The sequence below is a fragment of the Sparus aurata genome, chromosome 1 (assembly GCF_900880675.1).
Source record: "Sparus aurata chromosome 1, fSpaAur1.1, whole genome shotgun sequence".
In the NCBI taxonomy this organism is placed as follows: domain Eukaryota; kingdom Metazoa; phylum Chordata; class Actinopteri; order Spariformes; family Sparidae; genus Sparus; species Sparus aurata.
In genome coordinates, this window is record NC_044187.1 from 23,105,532 (window position 1) to 23,124,214 (window position 18,683).

Sequence of the window (18,683 nt, forward strand, 5' to 3'; positions counted from 1 at the left end):
GAGATAAAGGCACTGATGCAATAAATGTCTGACAGACAACGCTGACATCTTAATGTAACAGCGACTGCGTGCTTAGAAAAATTAACAAAATGATGCTACTAGTAAAACAGCTTGAAGCAGTTAGTACAATATGAAAAACCAAGGGTTTAGGCTCAATACTCCCACTTAAAACACAATTTTCCTTAATAATGTTAACATTAAGTGTTTCAACAGCTTTCCCGCTGAGCCCCGTCCAATTCATATCAGTGAGAGGAGCCCAGAGAAAATCACAAACAGAAATCTCTCTCACAAAAAAAAATGTTCTGAGCGTCTTTAAATAAAGCAACATCAAGAGTGCCTGATTGTTGCCACAGAGACGTTCCCTCAAGCAAGTCCATTATTTTCTACATGGTTACACATCACAGAGTGTATCACTTATAACATTACCAAACAAAAGTTAATGTAAAGTTTTTAAAGATATGGTGTGTGGGATTCACTGGCATGCAGCCGCGAGGATGCTGACTGCAACAACTGATCACATATTGTTGCTCCAAGTGCATAGGAGTATCTAGTGAGTGATAAAAACTTGATATGTGATAATATGTAAGGAGTCAGTGTTCGGTTTGTCCATACTGGGCTACAGTAGAAACGTGGCGGTGCAAGGAACCTAAAAAGAAGGAGGGGTCATTACGTCACTGGAGCTTACTGTGGTGACGGCTGTATAGAAATCTATGGGAGATAGTATATCTATGTTGTGTCACTTCTGATGAACAAATGAAAGAACGTACTTCATAGAGTAGGTTAACTAACAACTGATTTTTTTTCCCTCAAAATGATTTACAAGGCTAATAATATCGGGACCAACAGGGCCGGTCCTGTGTTCTCTCATTTTCTGGTGGCAGAGCTTGTACGACAGAAATATGTTGGGTTTTAGTGTGTTTCTCCACACATCTTCGGTAGACTTCAAAACAACTGTCACCACAGTCTGGCCCCCGAGGCAAGATTCAATGACATAATGACACTTCTTACTTTTTTAGCTAGCTTGCAGAGTCTGAGGAAGAGGAGTCGCTCCCTCTGCAATATACACAGTTAATTCTGAGGTTACAAGTGATTATGGACTAATGAGAAGGTAAGTGTGATACTCCAGTTCTGCTAAAAGATCCCCCTCAATCCTACACACTGGACCTTTAAATACTCCTACGGATGCCAAACGTCATTTGTCTGAAGTAGTGAGCACACTTTGTCAAGTTTCACCATTAACATAATGTTTATGCACTCAGTTGCCACGTTGATGTGTGAATTATACTGTTACACTATCATGTGTTGCTATCATCTTGTCCAACCCATTTATAAATAACAAATATACGTCTCTTTGTACTGCAAAGCAACACTATTCAACAGAGCTGCCGACTGCATCCTCCTGAAAGAGATTCAACAGAAACGGACTGCGAAAAGCATGAGCATGAAAAGATTCATGGCAGGACAGTTGTTTTCAACTGCATTAGTGTTAGCTAGGTATACTAAACTAAAGGTATACTATACTAAAAATGTATTTCTGTAAAGTACCACCTGTGTTGTGTTCAAAGTGTGATCAAAAAAAGTTTTGTTGTTGTGTTTACTTGTTATAGGCTTGGAAGCCATGAGCACTCATTAAGCAAACCACAAGTTTGAGATGTAACATGAACAGGTGGAAAAGGAAGAAAAAAGTGCCTTTGGATGTTGTGAAGCCAAACAGGGTGTAGCGTGCGCACATCCCGAAAACTCTGACAGATGCTGGATCAAAAAGAGTCAGACAAAAGAGAATCAGCACTAATAGCTTACAGCAATTTTATTTGATCATGACACTGCTCCGTTTAAACTTTTGGGAGCAATTATTGCACTAATCTTAGTCCTTATTCTTGCCTTCTGGGTATTGTTAAGCCCTTTGAATGTATTATTGATGTGAACACGTAATTCTGAATAACAGAAAAACTTTAATTTGAGGCTGAGTTGTGCCGGATCGATACAAAACATCACTCCAGCAGTTAAAAGCACACACGCGCCATCATTTATATCTGGCAACTAGTTTTGCCGCCTCCTCACTCAAGTCCAGAAAACACATTTACTCCAGCATAATTCCTCTATTGCCTCAGCAGCAAAGACCACAGGGCTCAGTTATTAGGGAGCAGATAGCTGAATCAGGTTGCTAATATGTACATTCAGAGCGGGCTGCCGTTGGAGAATAGAAACTGCAGCGGAGCAGAAAGAGAAATAAATGAGTTGGTTAATAGGTGCACAAAGCAGCGAGGGCACTGTCTTTCCATACAGTTTTAATCCGACAAGCAATCGTTCAGGTGGTCTAATTCATCTATTGGACTCTAATATAGAAGAGCAGACAAGACACATCAGCCTAATGAGTAAACACATCGAAGTCTGGTTCCCTTTTGAATAAATGTTGGAGAAACATTAAGCATCCGCAAGCTTCTACAGGATAATCCCTATAAACTGACTTAAAGACGAGTTGTCGACACACAATTAGAACGCTGGATGTTGCCATACATCCAAACTGTCTGTCTGCATCACAGTGTGACGCTACACTGCACAACAACGACACAATACCTCAAACACAGATGATGAGAATAATTAGGCGGAACATTTTCGTATCTATTTAAGCTTTCAACCACACCAGACTTTGAGAGATTTAAACCCTTTAAAGTTATAACTGGTCTTTTTAGCTCTTGTTGCAAGGAAAAACCGGACAAAACAAACAGAAAAACAAATAATACAATATGTAGCTCCCTGGAATCTACAACAAGCAAAAGTCAGATTTTCTCAAAAGTGCTAAAAGAGAATGTACCCAAAAATAATAGTACGCACTGATGGCCTTTAATACAACACTGACATGACGGACAGGGAGTCATCATGTTCCGGATCAAGAATGGGGGTTGTAGCAGCTCTGTACATTGGGACCTGGCTGGGGACTTGGGAACCGGAGGGCTGCTGGTTCAAGTTCAAGACGAGGTTCCCTTGAGCAAGGCACCAAACTCCTGCGACTAGACTACTTGGGGCATCTGACTATGTGACGGCACTCTGGCTCTGACAACTCTCAATACAATAATGCACTTGTTAGTGTATGTGTATTCGGGTCTGTGTGTGTTTAAAACTACAACAGAGTTAAACAACAATAGTATGAGTGTATGCTTTCGTCTTCTTCTTCAAAGTTGCTTTCATTCATTGATCAATTTTCAATTGTTTATTTTCAAGTTTATTGTAAAAAGCAAGCGGCACAAATATTTCAAGTGTCCTTGATTTGGAATCCAAAAATTTTAATCTTACAGCAGTGTTTGAAGAATAAAACATTAATTCAAGCTAAAATATTTCACTTCTTTAATACATTAAAGCTACTAAGTGGCAATACACGAAAGCAAACTCTACCCTTTATCATATTTTAAAAGCTTTCTTCTGACTCCATAATCTCTTGGTTATTGCTGCACAATCAAATATGTTACACATTTTGTGTTATGTATTCCTCAACCTGGGAAAGAACGGATAGTTGGACATGTTTTCCTTTTTTCATACCCTGAACCAAAAGTTGTATCTTGCTAAATTCACCTCTGGATGGTGCCAAAACACCACGTAATGAAGAAGCAGGGTCGACCAATTTCATGGCAGCAAAGCACTCATGCTCGCTGCCTGTCAAACAGCGAAGAGCATGAACAACATTATCATGGTTAATGTAGTTGCCTTTAACGCACAGTGATCAGTGAACAGTGAGCTCCAAGGTTGACCTCTTATTTTTAGAGCTCGTATTTTGAATGTTTCCTTTGAAAATGAAAACAAGACCTTCGTGGTTGTCTTAATAAAAAAAAAGGGACAAACATAAAGGTGCAGACGAGTTTTCCTCTGGCCTGACTGAGATAGTGATCAGTGAGGAAACAGACCTCCTCTTTGGATCTTTTCTTATAAAGCCGAGAGCTGCTCACTCTGGATAAGGCCACCTCAAATATTGCCTGTCACCATGGCGTTGCCCATGGCAACTCGACGAGCAGCTGTGGGGACAGTGTTTGTGCATGAGCATGTGTGTGTGTGTATGTATATATATATATATATATATATATATATATATATATATATATATATATATATATATATGTATATGTATATATTCAGGGCTCGTGGTGCAGAGATCACTTGAACCGGCTGTGGAGAAACACGAAGCCGAGGTTGTGATGTGCTCTCCAGGGATCATCTTCAGAGCTCGTAGTTCTTGCTGAATGAAAGCAGAGGTGTATTTTAACATGCAAGACCAGCTGTCCGCAAAACAAACACTTCAGGAACGCAGGACTGATTCAGGAATTTAGCAGTAATGTGTCTAGCTTAGCAGCAATAGTACAGTAATAGTAAATAAATGCATTATAATTCAATCATTCTTTATTCTAGAATATATATATATATTTTTTTTTACAGCGGTAAAGCTGAGGATTTGTGTTTCTGGGCTTTGAGTGGGTGGTGACATAATTAAATATATGCTCAGCACATAAAATCCTTATTACTCTCCCATAAAAGGCTTTGACTGTGTGTGCGCCTGTGAGTGTGTGTGAATATGATGTCCTGAGGTGAACCCTTTTCTCATACGAGTGATTTGAATGTTTTTAATATATAGTAGTTTTTATTTTCTTTCTCATTGAGCTCAGAATAGAAAACAACTAAATTTGAATTTCAATAATCAGGTGCGACGACTGAGTTTCTCCACAGCTGCACAAAACATCAGTCCGTCTGTTTGAAAGCTTTAGAGGAAAAAAATACATGCAACGTTCAAGGACTACAGTAGGTAATTAATAAGTAGGAGCCAGTACATTACTGAAGTCACTATGGCCCACTGTGGGAAGAGTTACTCAAACTTCAGCAACAGCAGATCCAAGTGTTATTCACTTGGTATGCTAAGCAGGAAATGTGTTTTGGATTCCCACTTTGAGTAATGAAAAAAGATGTTTCTAGCTGGAATCAAGTAAAAAGAAAAAAGAAAAAAATCCATCAACTGAAAAAGTGTAAATACTGTAAAAACACATGTAGTTTATCTCACTGAACTGCTTTATCCCTGAGGTGATTATCTCTTAAGGTCAATGAGATATTTTGACTAGGAATCAGACGAATATACTTTGTAAGATTTTGAAGTGAATGGGCTCACAAGTCATCATGAAACTTAAATAGCATGAAAAAACAAGTATCTGAGAGCCTTTATAATAAGGTTCAAGTGATGTGGTTAGGATCCAATTGTGCACAGACAATAGAAACAATATAATTCAAACACGGGAACCCAACCTCAATAAACATCTATCAAACCTCTTCGCTAACCCCTCTGCTCTGCACTGGTATTTATTTGGTCCACTGGAGTCAAGAGGGTCCAGGAAGCCTTGAGCCCAGGGGTCTAGGGGACAGAGTAGAGTGGGTGACATGTTATTGGTTTCTGGGTGCGTGGGGCATTACCTGAGCCTGAGAACCATTCAGCATCAGATAATAGAGCTTGCTGAGGATGCTCTGCTGCAACTGGTCCCAGGAGATGCTCCTGTCCTCCCGCATGAGAAATGGAGGTCCAAACCTGGAGGAGAGATGAATAAAGAAAGGGAGGTGAATAAAAATAGGAAATAATGACAAAGGTGCTATATTGTACATAAAGACAGTTACTGCGACATATATCACATGCTCTGGTAGTATTTTAGTGTTGTACTGTAAAACTCAAGAAATTATTCATTCGTTTTCTTTATAGACTAATTAACCTGGCAAATCATCCACGCTGCAAAACATCATAGATTTATCTCCAAGAAGGTCGAGCTTATTGAAGGCAGAGACAGAGCCACTATAAAGGTCAGAGCGACGTATTGTGTCATGAACACATGTGTCAGGCTGTCAGCTGTCAAGTCCATCGAGGCTCTACCGTCTTTAGTGTCGCGTCTCCTGTCCTGACGAGCTGAGGTGACATTATGTGGAGTCAGCAGGCTGAGAAAAGTCCGTCTATCAGTCTGTATATCATCAATGCATCGATGCCTCATAATTGGTTCACTGTGTTTAGGTTAGCTCAAGGCTTGTGTTCCAGCTGGCTGCACAGCAATGGCTGTATTAGCACCTGCTGCATTTGAGGGTCACGGGAGAGGCAAGTGTGTTTGTCAAGTATTTCAAGATCTCTCCCAGATTATTCAAACATACAAGAACAAGTAGCTTACAGGAACACAGCATGAATATATTCAATTGCAGGTTTAGAGGATACACCTACCTTGGACTTCAACACCCCGAAAATGACTTCTACTTGTACTAATGAATGTTTTAGAGAGATACTGATTTTGGTATATGGTCATTTTAGAGGCTGTAGATTTTGGCGCTGGTGTTTGTCCTCTCTCAGTATAATCATTGCAACAGCTTGGCTAGCTCCGTGACTTTCATTTAAAGGGATATTAATGCAGCAGAATATGTCAAACATTACTGTATTTTCCAGCAGGTGGGAGGAGACCCTTTTCTGTTTCAACATGCACAAAGCAAGATCTGAGAAGAAATGGTTAGCCAAGTTCGGATTCAGCTAACTTTCCTGCAAAGGCTGATCTCAACTTTGATTTGAACATTTGGGATCAGCTTGAATGCTGAATGTAAATAAGTAAAATGCTATAGTAGATGCTTTAGTTTCCTTTCACACCCGGCTTGTTCGGTCTGGCCTTCACACAACAAAGATTCAACACCAACCAGCTGGTCCAAAGAAAAGAGGTCTCAGTTCGGATCAAACTAATCCCTTTTTCAACCCTGCCAAGTAGAAATACCGCAGCACTCAACTGTTCGTTTTCTGCACTCCCAAATGACCTGCAACATCACCGTGTGATCTCGCAGCTTTTTCTGGTATGACAGTCTGAAATATGGCCTCTCCAGCAAAGTTTTCACCTTGAGGCATCAGTTTTTTCGTACTTATTCTCCTTGTGGCAGGAAAACCAGAGGACAACCTCAGGATCATCACACACGTTTCAGTTTGTTTGTAGTGTGAACATTTTTTTGGCGTTGTTCAGACTTTTGGACCAATTACAGAAAGGGCTGCCAGGCTATCGTGAGAAAAAGAAAACAAAAACACAACAAAGCAAAAATATCCACTGTAGCACATTTGGAGAGGAGCAGACATAATGTTTATTTGAAAACACGCTGACTCTTTACAGTTATTTTCAAGGAAGAGGATGAGCGAGAGCGAGAGCGAGAGAGAGAGAGAGAGAGAGAGAGGATACGAGAGAACAGGAGAGCGATGTTACAAACTTATCTACAGCAGAACAAAGAGACGCAGCCCAGGTAGTTGATGACGACGGGACGTAGGTATTGTCGCGCAAAGTTCTTTAGTGAGTTCACGTAACTGCAATGTAAAACAAAAAATCTAAAAAGTCTAAAACACATTATGAGGGTCTCCTATAGGAGTGTCTATTACATTGAAGCTTCATCCAAACATGGAGTTATAAGCGTTTGAGCATGAACTTTGTGTACTCAGCAGCACAAGAGGAAGTTGAGATTCACGGCTGTCAGATAAGAACGCAAGCTCCATAGTGCACGTGACGACTGACACCGGATGACTGAAGAGAAATATGAATCCATCCGTCCTTATGTCAATAACAGGTTCGACTCGTGAGTTGATCCCTGCAGGGAAATCTGAGCCCTCATTATGATTTAAGAGCACTAACAATGAGATGTAGCTCCTCTGTACACAATAAGCCCCTAAGTACCAGACGATTACAGTCTACCCTTAGTCAAATGAATACTTCTGTTAGAATAATGCTCTGCACAAGCACACAATTCCTCGCAATGTGTTCAGGAACATTACAGTCACAGTTACTATTAACTGCAGTCCTCGGAGCAAACCTGACAGAGTGTCGCCGGGATGAGAAACATTAGCGCATCATCATGAATGTGCCTTTAAAAAAAACAGTAGGAACTGAGCAACCCAATCAGTGTTCACCGAAGTGAACCGTTTGCAGCAGTTCAGTTCATGCCTCACAAAATTCACTCTAATGCTCAGTGAAAAGTGGATGAATTGAATAAAAAAAAAAAACAGGAAGAGACTCGAGTAAATACTGTATGTGATTCTGATGTCTTTAATTCATCTACTAAAGGAAAACTTTACATCACGGATTAAATAATTCAGGTGTTTGCTGGACAAAAGGTTTGGTGATACATGATCATTGGCTGAATCTAGAGTCAGCAGCTTCTTTTGAACCGTTTTGAGAATGTCATTAAATAAAGTGCCAAAGTAATTTTTCACTTCTAGGAATTATCCAACATTGTTCAAAGGTGTGCCAGAGAGTTTACCACTTTTACTTTTAATCTTTTCATCGATATAATGCTCTTCGCTGGAATAACAAGACGCTCAGCTGGACTGTCTTTCCTGCTTTAGCTCTGATCCATTGTGCTGTGGTTGATTAATCTTTATAGTAGTAAAATAATTGTGCATTAACTTGGATCAGGTGCTTAAATCCATGCTCACCTCTAAGCGGGCTCAGAAAAAAAGTGTTATCTTTTAAGAGCCTCGATCCCTTTCATATTTGTGATGTTGCCTATCTATGAAGTAGATATGATCACGGCATGTTGTTCAGCCCCTGTGGGACATTTATCCCCAAAAAGAACAACACAACTCAAAAAACAAAAAAACCCCTCTGCTTCCACTGTCTGGTCCAACTGTGTTGCTATGTTGCTGTGTGCTTAGATACTGATGCTGCCTACCCCTTGTTAGAGTAACATATGGCAATCAGATCATACATAACTTTCACAGGTTAAGTGCTTCTACTACAGCACATTGGTTGACTCCCCCTCAGGTGTCCACACTGTCAGCTGCCAGTTAAATAGGAGTTCAGGAGGCTAAAGCTTAATAGAGGCGAGAGTCTGTGGCATTCACACTAGATGAACAGGACAAAGTCAAACAGAATGTGCTGACATTGAGACAACATCGGATGAAGAACAGTGAAAACTAAATGAAGTATTCTATTTGAGACCCATCTGCTGCTACACAAGAACAAGCACTGAGAAAATCTCAGAAATGCTGGATTTCACCTCCTCAGAAATGGACTTATCAGATAGCTGTTTCTGCTGCTTTGTGCTAAACAGAACCTATTCACAGGATGAAGTGCTGACGCTCAATAAAGTACAAGTACAAGTACAAGATACCGGTTCAATGAAAACCTAGCCAACAATAACAGGAAACTGAAAATTGATCAGTGTCTCACCTGACAGCCTGCTGGCCAGATCCTGCAGTGTTGCAGATAAGGAGGAGGACCTTCGTGGAGACGCCCTGGTTCAGGTATTCAGAGGAGAGGGTGCCATTCGTGGGTAACCTCTGACCATCAGATGCAGCCGAAGAGGTGTAGGGGGAGGAGGGGAGGCTGTGGTGATACCCTGAGCGGAGCAGAGGAGTGGAGAGCTGTTTAATACAGGCTGATACACTGTAGTGATCAATTTAGTGTAAACAGCTTTTGTGACGAAAAGTTGTCACAAGTACCTGAAAAATCCTGTTAGTTATGTGATTATACAAAACTGCATTTAATTGTAGCTTGTTCAGATTTCTCACTGATATGAACCTAAACTGAGGCATCTCAGCACTGCTTTCTGGTGCTCGAAAAATTCATTCCCTTTCAAACAAGAATCACTGTGTGTGAGGCGAATAAAAGTGCAGAGAATATTTAGTTGCACTAGAAAAAAACATCACTTTAAAATGCCTAAAAGAACAAAAAAAAACAAGACGCGGCAATGAATGCGACAGGGTTCAGACGTGTTTTCCACGGTCAGACTCAAGCTCTTTTCAGGCATTTTCAAGTGGTCTATTAAAGCTTTAAAGCTTTGGTAGATAACATATCAGACAAACTTTAACACATATTAATTTACATGTTCCCAAATGTAACTAAAATGATGTTTTGGAATAGAATTTTACAGCAGGCTGACATATTAAAGGAAAGCATAAAGTTTCATGCTTCAAAATGTGTCACATGTCGGTAAGTACACTTTGCCTCCTGTTACCCGGCTGAGCCGATATATGGCTTAACTTTGAAGTTGAAGAAGTGACAATTTTTTATCCAAAATTGAAAATTTTCCAGCACCCCTGTGAACCCTGATATGAGGTGTTTTTGCTTCTGTTCATTTGACTGAAATGGACCAGGGCCATAAAACAGCTTTGGGTGCCAGATGGGGATACTGCTTTGCAAGGAGTAACGTCTAATGCGACGCGTTTACACTGAAAACATTACACCAGAATTGCCCTTTGATTCTTATTTACCCCAAGGAGCTGTAACAAGAATCCCACACACACACACACACACACACACACACATGCACAGACACACAGCGACACATAGAGACACACACAAGCTGTGATTAATAGCAAGTAATAGCTGGAGGGACACAGAAGGCCAAACCTCTTGTCTCCCAGGAAACATAAACTTTGACATTATCATAGAATTTAATTAAATGATGCTTGTTCGAACCATACCGTGCAATTAATCACTGCCACCTTGCAATATCACACGCACATACACAAACACACAGGCACGTACACACAAAACAAATGGAAACACACGCGCAGGAAAGTGAGTGTGAATAGATGTAAAGCTTAGATGTCAAGCCTTCACAAAAGCAAGTAGACAGATTATTAAGTCACACACAGACCCACACGCTCCAAGGAACTGTGTTGGGGAAGCATTTCTTTTATGCATCAGAGACAAGGACAGAGAAGGTCACCATTATTTGCTGAATGCCTGGAATTTCAGTAAGTAAATACACTTTTCAGCTAAATAAAATAATAATTAATAAAATAATAAATAACAAAGAAGTAAAATTGCCAACTGCTAAAACAAGCCGAGAAAAGATTTGACTAATATTGACTAAAATAGTGACATTTAAGATGGCCAATTCATCTTGCGTCTCTTTGTCTCACACTTGCTTTAATCATAAGTAATTGTTTCTTTGTAATTACTCATGTACCTTAATGTGAAGTGTAACTAAATAACTATAAAATCAAACTTTTCTTGTTACAATCAAGGCTTCTTTTGAGCTCCCACAAAACTTCAAATGTCTGTTGTCAAATGTTATGATGTCATCACCCTGAAATATACTGAAATACAGTGTTTTAGTGGATTAAATCAGTTCATCTCTTTTTTATAACTTTAACTATAATAGTGGTGGAGCCAATTGCTTTCAATTAATTTTGACTTTCAGACTTTACCACACCCTTGAGTCACTGGAAATGTTTGAATCAAACAGATCTGGTATCTCTTTTCAACTGTACAAAAAAAACTAGTTTTAAACAGAATTAAGAGATATGCAAAAAAAAAAACAACAATTAGAATTTAAATGCTAAGGTTGTGAGTTAAAGTTACCATATATAAGAATTGTAGGTAAAAAGAAATACCTAAAATGAACCAATTATCAAGATAATGTGAAGAGATAGCAGTTTTTACATTAGTGTTATAGAGATATCTGCTTATCTTAGCATGCTAACCAGCTAGCCCTGTCCCTGTCCCTGTACATACCTGACCATGTGAACACCAACACTCCTCTGTTGCTCCCAGCGGCTGATCAGGACTACTACATTCATGGCTAACCAAGCTATTTAGTTGATGGCAGCTACAGTTAGCAGCATTTAATGCTAACAGCTGGCCAAGTCTTCTATATTGCACCTTAAAGATTACAACTATTCAGTTCAGCCCTCATATTAAACCTCTTCTAAGTCGTGGAAGGAGCAGAAAGGTCACGCATGATATTATGTAAAAGTACGCAGAAGAGTTCAGATAGATGGCTGAAGGACAGCAGATCAAACAAATCCGTCCTGTTAAACCAGTATTTTAATGGGTAGTTTTGAAACCAGACAGTTATATCCTCTACACAGTGATTAGTGCGATGTCGCCAATATGTCGAGGGTGCGCGGGGAGAACCTCCTGCCAGACTCTCATTCTCACCTCCTCTTCTTCAGATTGACAGAGACAGTAGGAGGTGTTGGTGACAGAGGGAGGAATGAAAAGAGGAAGGAGACCAGAGCGGAGAGTGAAGCTAGGCAGCAAGAGGGCAGCAAGAAAGGGCAGTCAGTGCTTATTTAAAAAAGTAAATCCCTAGGTGAATTAAAAAAACATGTAAAGAGACAACAAGGCGACGTCTGTGTCTGTTCACAGTGAGGAAGAAAAGCTGTGCACCTTCTCATAAACGCATCGATTTAGCGATCAATTAGCGTGATATTGAACTGTTTATTGTTGTTTCAGTGACAATGTCCCGGTCGTGGCAGGAAACTGTATAATCCGCTTTTTTTAATTAAAAGATAAACATTGAGACTGAAGTGGATGCAACTGAGGGAGCAAGAGGTAAAGATACAGAGAGAGCGGGTGTAGCCGGAGAGAGATGAGATGAGAAACAGAAATGGCTCTTGAGATTGGAGGTGGTTTGTATGTCGGCGTTAATTAAACAGAAGACACTACACCTCCTCTGGCACTCACTCTCCTCTCCTCCATTTCTTCTTTTGTATTATCGTTTACTCCCTTTTCTCCGCGGCGCTCCATTTATCATTTATCTGTCTCCACTATCTGACTGTTTGTGCTGAATCACCCTTCAGCCTCATGAGCAGTCAGGAAGTAAAAACCCAGCAGTATTTGCTACAAAGGAAGATTTTTTATGTGTATAGAAATCTGTAGTATGAGTGGAGGAGATATTTTTGAGCCTGGGAGGACCGATGTGCTTATATATATATATATATGTATATATATATATATATATATATAACTTATACGAAGGGCTACAGCGATCTTTCACATAGATCTTTGCACAGGGACTTTTGCTAATCAAAGACTCATTCACTCCACATTGGACAACTTATTCTTGAGAGATATGTGAGAAAAGTATAACTAATGGAAAGGCAGCAGAGGTTCAGCAGGCCTACGATGTGGCGCTATAGAAGACAGTGGGAGGAGGGAGGTGTGTGTACTTTTAATTTTGTGTTGAACTGTCCCTTTAAAGCCAATTCCAGCAGTGTCTTTGTTAAAGGAGACATATTATGCTAATTTTATTTTGGGTTACTACTATAATAGGTTTATATGCTTTCATGCTCATAAAACACATCAGTGTTCTTGTACTGTCCAGTGCAGCAACACTGTATATCCCCTCTGTCTGAAACAGTTTTAGCTCCTGTCTCCTTAAGAATACCCAGTCCGCTTTGATTGGTCAGTTTACACAAGCCGGACCCAGCAAATCTAACAACAACAGAGCTGCTGTGCTAAATCAATTCTTAAGTGCCAAACTAGCTATGCAAGAATTATGCAAATGTGTGACATGGTGACATACATGGTGATGTCACAAAGTCACAGAAATAATACTTGACCAGGTGTCTCAGGAGCAGTGTTTTCTGAAGAAGAGAGAAGCTTCTGTTGGCAGACGCTGACCTTCTTAACTTTCAAGATTTTTACATGCATAAGAATAAATATAAAACCGTGAAGGAAAGGAAAAAACTAAAAAAGCATAATAGGTCTCCCTTAACAGCTATAGACAGCGGGTGTCTGCATCAGTCAAAACTGTGGTTTAATCCAACCACAGAGTCAGTTTAAGCCTTATTGTTATTACATAGTCATACTGCATTTTGGTGTTGCACCAGAGGCGAACATTTTTCAACACTGATGTCATATATTCCCAAACATAAATAGAAAACGAGCCACGAAACACAAGAAAAGCAACAACAAAAACTTCAGAGAGGGTCAACGCTCGTCTCAAGTGGTTTTAAGAACACATGAGTGACCCATGTGGATGTGCAATTCACACACCTCACTAAAAATACCCAGGGGGTCACGGGGTTCAACGAATCAGAGGTCCTGGCAGCGAACCGCCATCTGACCACAAACGCCCCCGTTGACAGTGGAGCACCTGAGCTCCCTGCCAGCAGCGAAGTGACAGATTAGGGAGGAAGCACGGGAGGAACTCAGTACACCTGCTGCTCCCTTCAACTTCTCTCATCTCATCCCTTCCTCTACCTTCCCTCAACTACACCAAGCTCATCTTCCCATTGCTCCACTACTGTATTTTAGTGATCCCATTATGTTAAAATAAGGCACAATAGTGTGTTTGCAGCAGCCACAATACAAAGTTGAAGTAAATGAATCTGCCCTCTGTATTTTGCATCTAGTTACATCATGTCGCGAGCATCAGTTCATGCTCAGTTCACGCCACAGCACTGAACATTCCGGCTGTTTACAAACTTTCTACCCTTGCTGACTGGTTCGCTTGAACATGACCGAGATGTATTGCCACTTGCACTGTAGGCTTTGTTTGAACAGGCTCTTTGGCTTTTTATGCACCATTTGTGCTGCTCTACATGAGGCAGCTGAGCCGACTGTAGCTGTTATTTCCCCGGATGATTTGAAAACACGTTCCAGAGGCAGTCGTGACGATCAGAGCGGCAAGTGTAGACATACCAAATTTCTTTTTTTGTCTTCATTCTCTTCAGGTTCTTTTAAATGATGAAATATACTGGAGGGCCAAGAGTTCCCCTGTGAATGTTCCTGGAATGATTGTGCTTTTTTCCTCACTGACTTTGCTTTCAGGCCGCCTGTAATTGCCTTAATGGAACTGCGACAGAAGTGTGCTTTGCAGGGCTGAATTTGCATGTGTGATGTCTTTGTCTCAGCATGAGACAATTTATGTAGAGGTTCATGAGCACACACGGCGGCATGTTTGTACGTGTAAAAATCCTGCCATCACGCATAACTCCCTCCGCCATGGAGGTTACGTCTTCACCCCGGTGTGTTTGTCTGTTGGTTTGTCGGCAGTATTACACAAAACTACTGAACAGATTTCCATGAAACTTGGATGGATGATGGGTATCAGAATATCAGAGTTTCCATAAGTGAGACTGATGTGATCCAGATCTGGTAAGCTTTAATAATGGTGGAGCAGCTATGGGTAGTTCAAAATTGATAAAGAGCCATCAAGTTTGATATTGGATTAGGTTTGATCGAATTGAAGGGGAGTGTTTGACCTTGGTGGAGGTATGCGCTCTACTTGGTGCCATGCTGGTAATCTTTCCGCTTCACAGACTGTTTTTAACGGTAAAAAATGCTCTTTCTTTTTTTTTTTTTTTAAAGGAGCAGGTTAGTTTAGTCAATGATTTGATGTCTCCCTGCTCCTAAAGTCGTGCTTTCTGCTGCAAGACAGCACATGAAACCAAAAAAGAAAATTATACACAATTACAAAGTGAATTTTTAAATATCTTTTAAAGCATCTACAAAGAATGACAATGAAGTGAATGACAATGTGAAAACATATTTGATATCACAGAATTCTGCATTCTTTAAGGATCGTTCAGTGAATGATCGTTCATGAACTCGTTCATATTTTGGGTGAACGTGAACTGAACATACGTATTTCTGCCTGATGAACGTTATTGCGAACACCGCTCTCTCACTGTTTAACATCTGTCAAGAGAGTGCCAGATTTCCATAGAGCCTTCCAGGTGAAAACCCGGCTAAAACACACCGTAAACAAGCCTTCATATGTAGCGGAAAAACACCAAATCTGGCAACACCAGCCACCACAGAGTCGCACCGCTGCATGCGTCATCAAATTGAGAAGCGTGGATGCAAAAACAAATGAAGGCAGCAGCATTACCTCAGACTCTGCCTCCACCATTAATACGGCATCTTCTTATGATTACCTAAAACAATTATATGAAAAGGTCAGTGAAGATCCAGGTGGAAAAAATCTGACCTTTTTGTGTAAACTTTGCCTACCGGGTTTCAAGAAGCAACTCCGTACATCAACAACATCAACAGCAAACCTGAAACGGCACATTGAACTAAAGCACCCGGCTAGCCTTTCAAGGTAGGTGCATGTGAATAAAAAATGAAAACACACAGCAACGGTGAGCCAGACAGATCCTCTACCACCCAAATCACATTAACGGTGTACAGTAGCGGCTCCGCAGTCTTCATCTCCGAGCCGTAGCTGGACTATGGGGTGCCGATTGTAAAGTTGCGCATGCTAAAATAAACAGCAACTTTTTGCCACATTTAGCAAAAAACATGTATAAAAAACAAACTGAATAAGATGAATTTTTTAATGTTACTTTTGACCAGATTTACAGCAATGTTTGTGAACTTTGATATTTACTTCTCTTGTAAAAATATAATTTCAATGTTTAATCTGAATAAAAAATCTAAATGTAAATGTTAAATCTAAATGTTAAATATAAATCTAAATGTTAAATATAAATCTAAATGTTAAATTTAAATATAGATCAACCTAGTTTTGCAGTATATTGTCAGTGACCTGCATTTTCAATGTTAAACTGATACAATAATTGGTGTGTGTGGTTCTATATGGGATGTGGCAATAATTGTGAAAAATAATAGCTCGCAGCAACATATTGAAAAAAAAACAACAACTATGAACTAGTTCATTTTTGGAACTGTGAACTTAGTTCAAAATGTTGAATTATGAACTATGAACTGAACTAGTTCATTTTAAAATGTGTGTACTGAACTTTGAACTAGTTCATGTAGAACATGTAGAACTGACCACAGATATTCCAAAAAACGAGTGTGATTTCTGTGTGTTCACTTGCGCAGAAGTAATACCTTCACTGTAAGTGGCTGATTGAAGGATGTGTCTGCCCAACATGGCAGCGGGAGGGGTGCCGAGAGTCATCGTCTTCGGCTTTCGAAATTACCATTTTGACGGCAAAAGACGCACAGCACAGTGCAAGACATGCGACATAAACATCTCGGACAGCCAAGCGACAACTTCAAACTTTGTTCGTCATTTGAAGAGCCATTCTGCCCAGTAAGTGCTTGTCAATTAGCTAATATTATCCTGTTAGCCTAGTCGGTAGTTAGCTAACTTTAGCTTGATATGATACAGAGGTAGGGGTGGGAAGGGTCGGTTTGGTGGAACTTCTTGTTTTTAATTTGCCAACATCAACCCCAGACAACGTGAGCGAACCTTCCGACCGGAGCGATGAAGTCACCTAAACGTAGTAGTAGTAGTAGTAACTAAGGTTGCGAAGTTGAATGAATACTGTTTGAGATGGACTAAATGAAGCAATTGTCTTAAAATTGAGTAATTACTATAAGCTAAAACACTAGTAAATAAAGTAGATGCTGCTTAAAAACAGATCATGACACAAATATGGTTTTAAAACTTAGCAAAGTAAGTAAATATAATTTAAAAATGGAATACATATGTTCAAACAGTACATGAAATAAATAGTATTTTAAAATGAAGTAACCCCTAGTTAAAAAACAGCATATGTAGTTGATTTGGGTTAACAGCTGAGTAAATGTAAATTTCTGTTTTGTCTGATTCCATTATGTATTTTACTGAATATCAGTAATTACAATGCAAATTCAAAGTATTGTCATTTTTTTGGACACATTGGCCATTGATTTTTACTGACAGTTACTTATATCTTGTCTTTTAACTTCATTAAGATCAGATTCTGCCGGTTAAATTGCAATAATAAGGTGACTTGACTTGGACTTGACTTGACCTAGTACAGGACTTGACTTGACTCGACTTGATATAACCTGTGACTTGACTTGACTTGCTCAAGAAAAAATGACTCGGGACTTACTTGAGACTTGAAGGTTAAGACTTGAGACTTACTTGAGACTTGAAGGTTAAGACTTGAGACTTACTTGAGACTTGCATATATGTGACTTGGTCCCATCTCCGGCATGACAGCACCTGAACACTCAGTAACCTGCAGGACAGCGCTGTACTTGGAGCCACGCCATAAAGTGTGTGAAAGGGAGACTTAACTGCATCTATTTCAGAATGTAGATGCGAGTCAAATCAAAACAAATCTCTTAATCTCCATATAGAAATGACTCTTTCTACCACTTTCCCCTCAGAATTTACTTTTTTTCTGTACATACAAACAACACATACACACACACACAAATACTCACACTCGTTCTCTCTCATTTGGCCCGGTTGGCCTCTCCGTGTGCAGGCGACCCTCACAACCCACTCTGCTCAAATCTTGATTGACTTCTCCATTATCCCCGAAACACGTGGCTGAGCCTGGACTTTACTTTTTTTAAATTCAAGGGCACCAAGTGAACATCACACAAAGTTAGCACGCTAAGCTTCCCTGAGCTTTCATTCAGCGGGAAGTCTTTTTCTTTGTGCAGCATTATCACTCAATTTATGTGCAAATTGCCTGGATTGTTGAGGCTGAAATAGGATGCTATTGTGGCGCTTTGGACCTAATTGATTTTTCAGTGTTTTCCATCATGAGACCTCCCGCTGCCACTTCCTCTAAACGCGAAACCTCATTATTGTACCTGGGAGCGGCATTGATTCAACATCCCCGACAGCACTTCCTGTTAAAGTCGGGAAGGTCCGGCTGCCATACACTGAAACACACCACAGGTAATGACAGGAGAGGAATTTCCAGGATGCAGCTAACCCTCTTCAGCAGGACTGGCTTCAAATATGACATGTACTTTACTCAACACTATGCCTGGACCCCAAGGTATTACCTTCACCCTCCTCCTCCCTGTTTTCCCTTTTCCCATTATCACACTCATGAAACAGTTGTGTAAAGGAAGAATCAGCAGCCAGTACAAGCCATTTAGACTTTTTATATGCCGAGAACCTAATATAAATTACAGAATACTGCCTCTGCAGCTGGTGTGTTTAGTTTTTAGACACATTCATGGGTAAAGATATATATACAATTGCCCAGATGT

General features: G+C 40.1%; 1 protein-coding gene across 1 annotated transcript in view; it reads right to left on the reverse strand.

The window, feature by feature from the left end:
- The window catches only part of usp43a (ubiquitin specific peptidase 43a), a 132,549-nt gene that overhangs the window by 40,894 nt on the left and 72,972 nt on the right, over positions 1–18,683 (reverse strand). Inside the window, exons 7-8 of the mRNA XM_030417296.1 lie at positions 9,195–9,363; positions 5,446–5,557 (exon numbers count right to left, since the gene is read on the reverse strand). Coding sequence (XP_030273156.1) covers positions 5,446–5,557; positions 9,195–9,363 — 281 coding nt within the window. The remainder of the gene's footprint in view (positions 1–5,445; positions 5,558–9,194; positions 9,364–18,683) is intronic.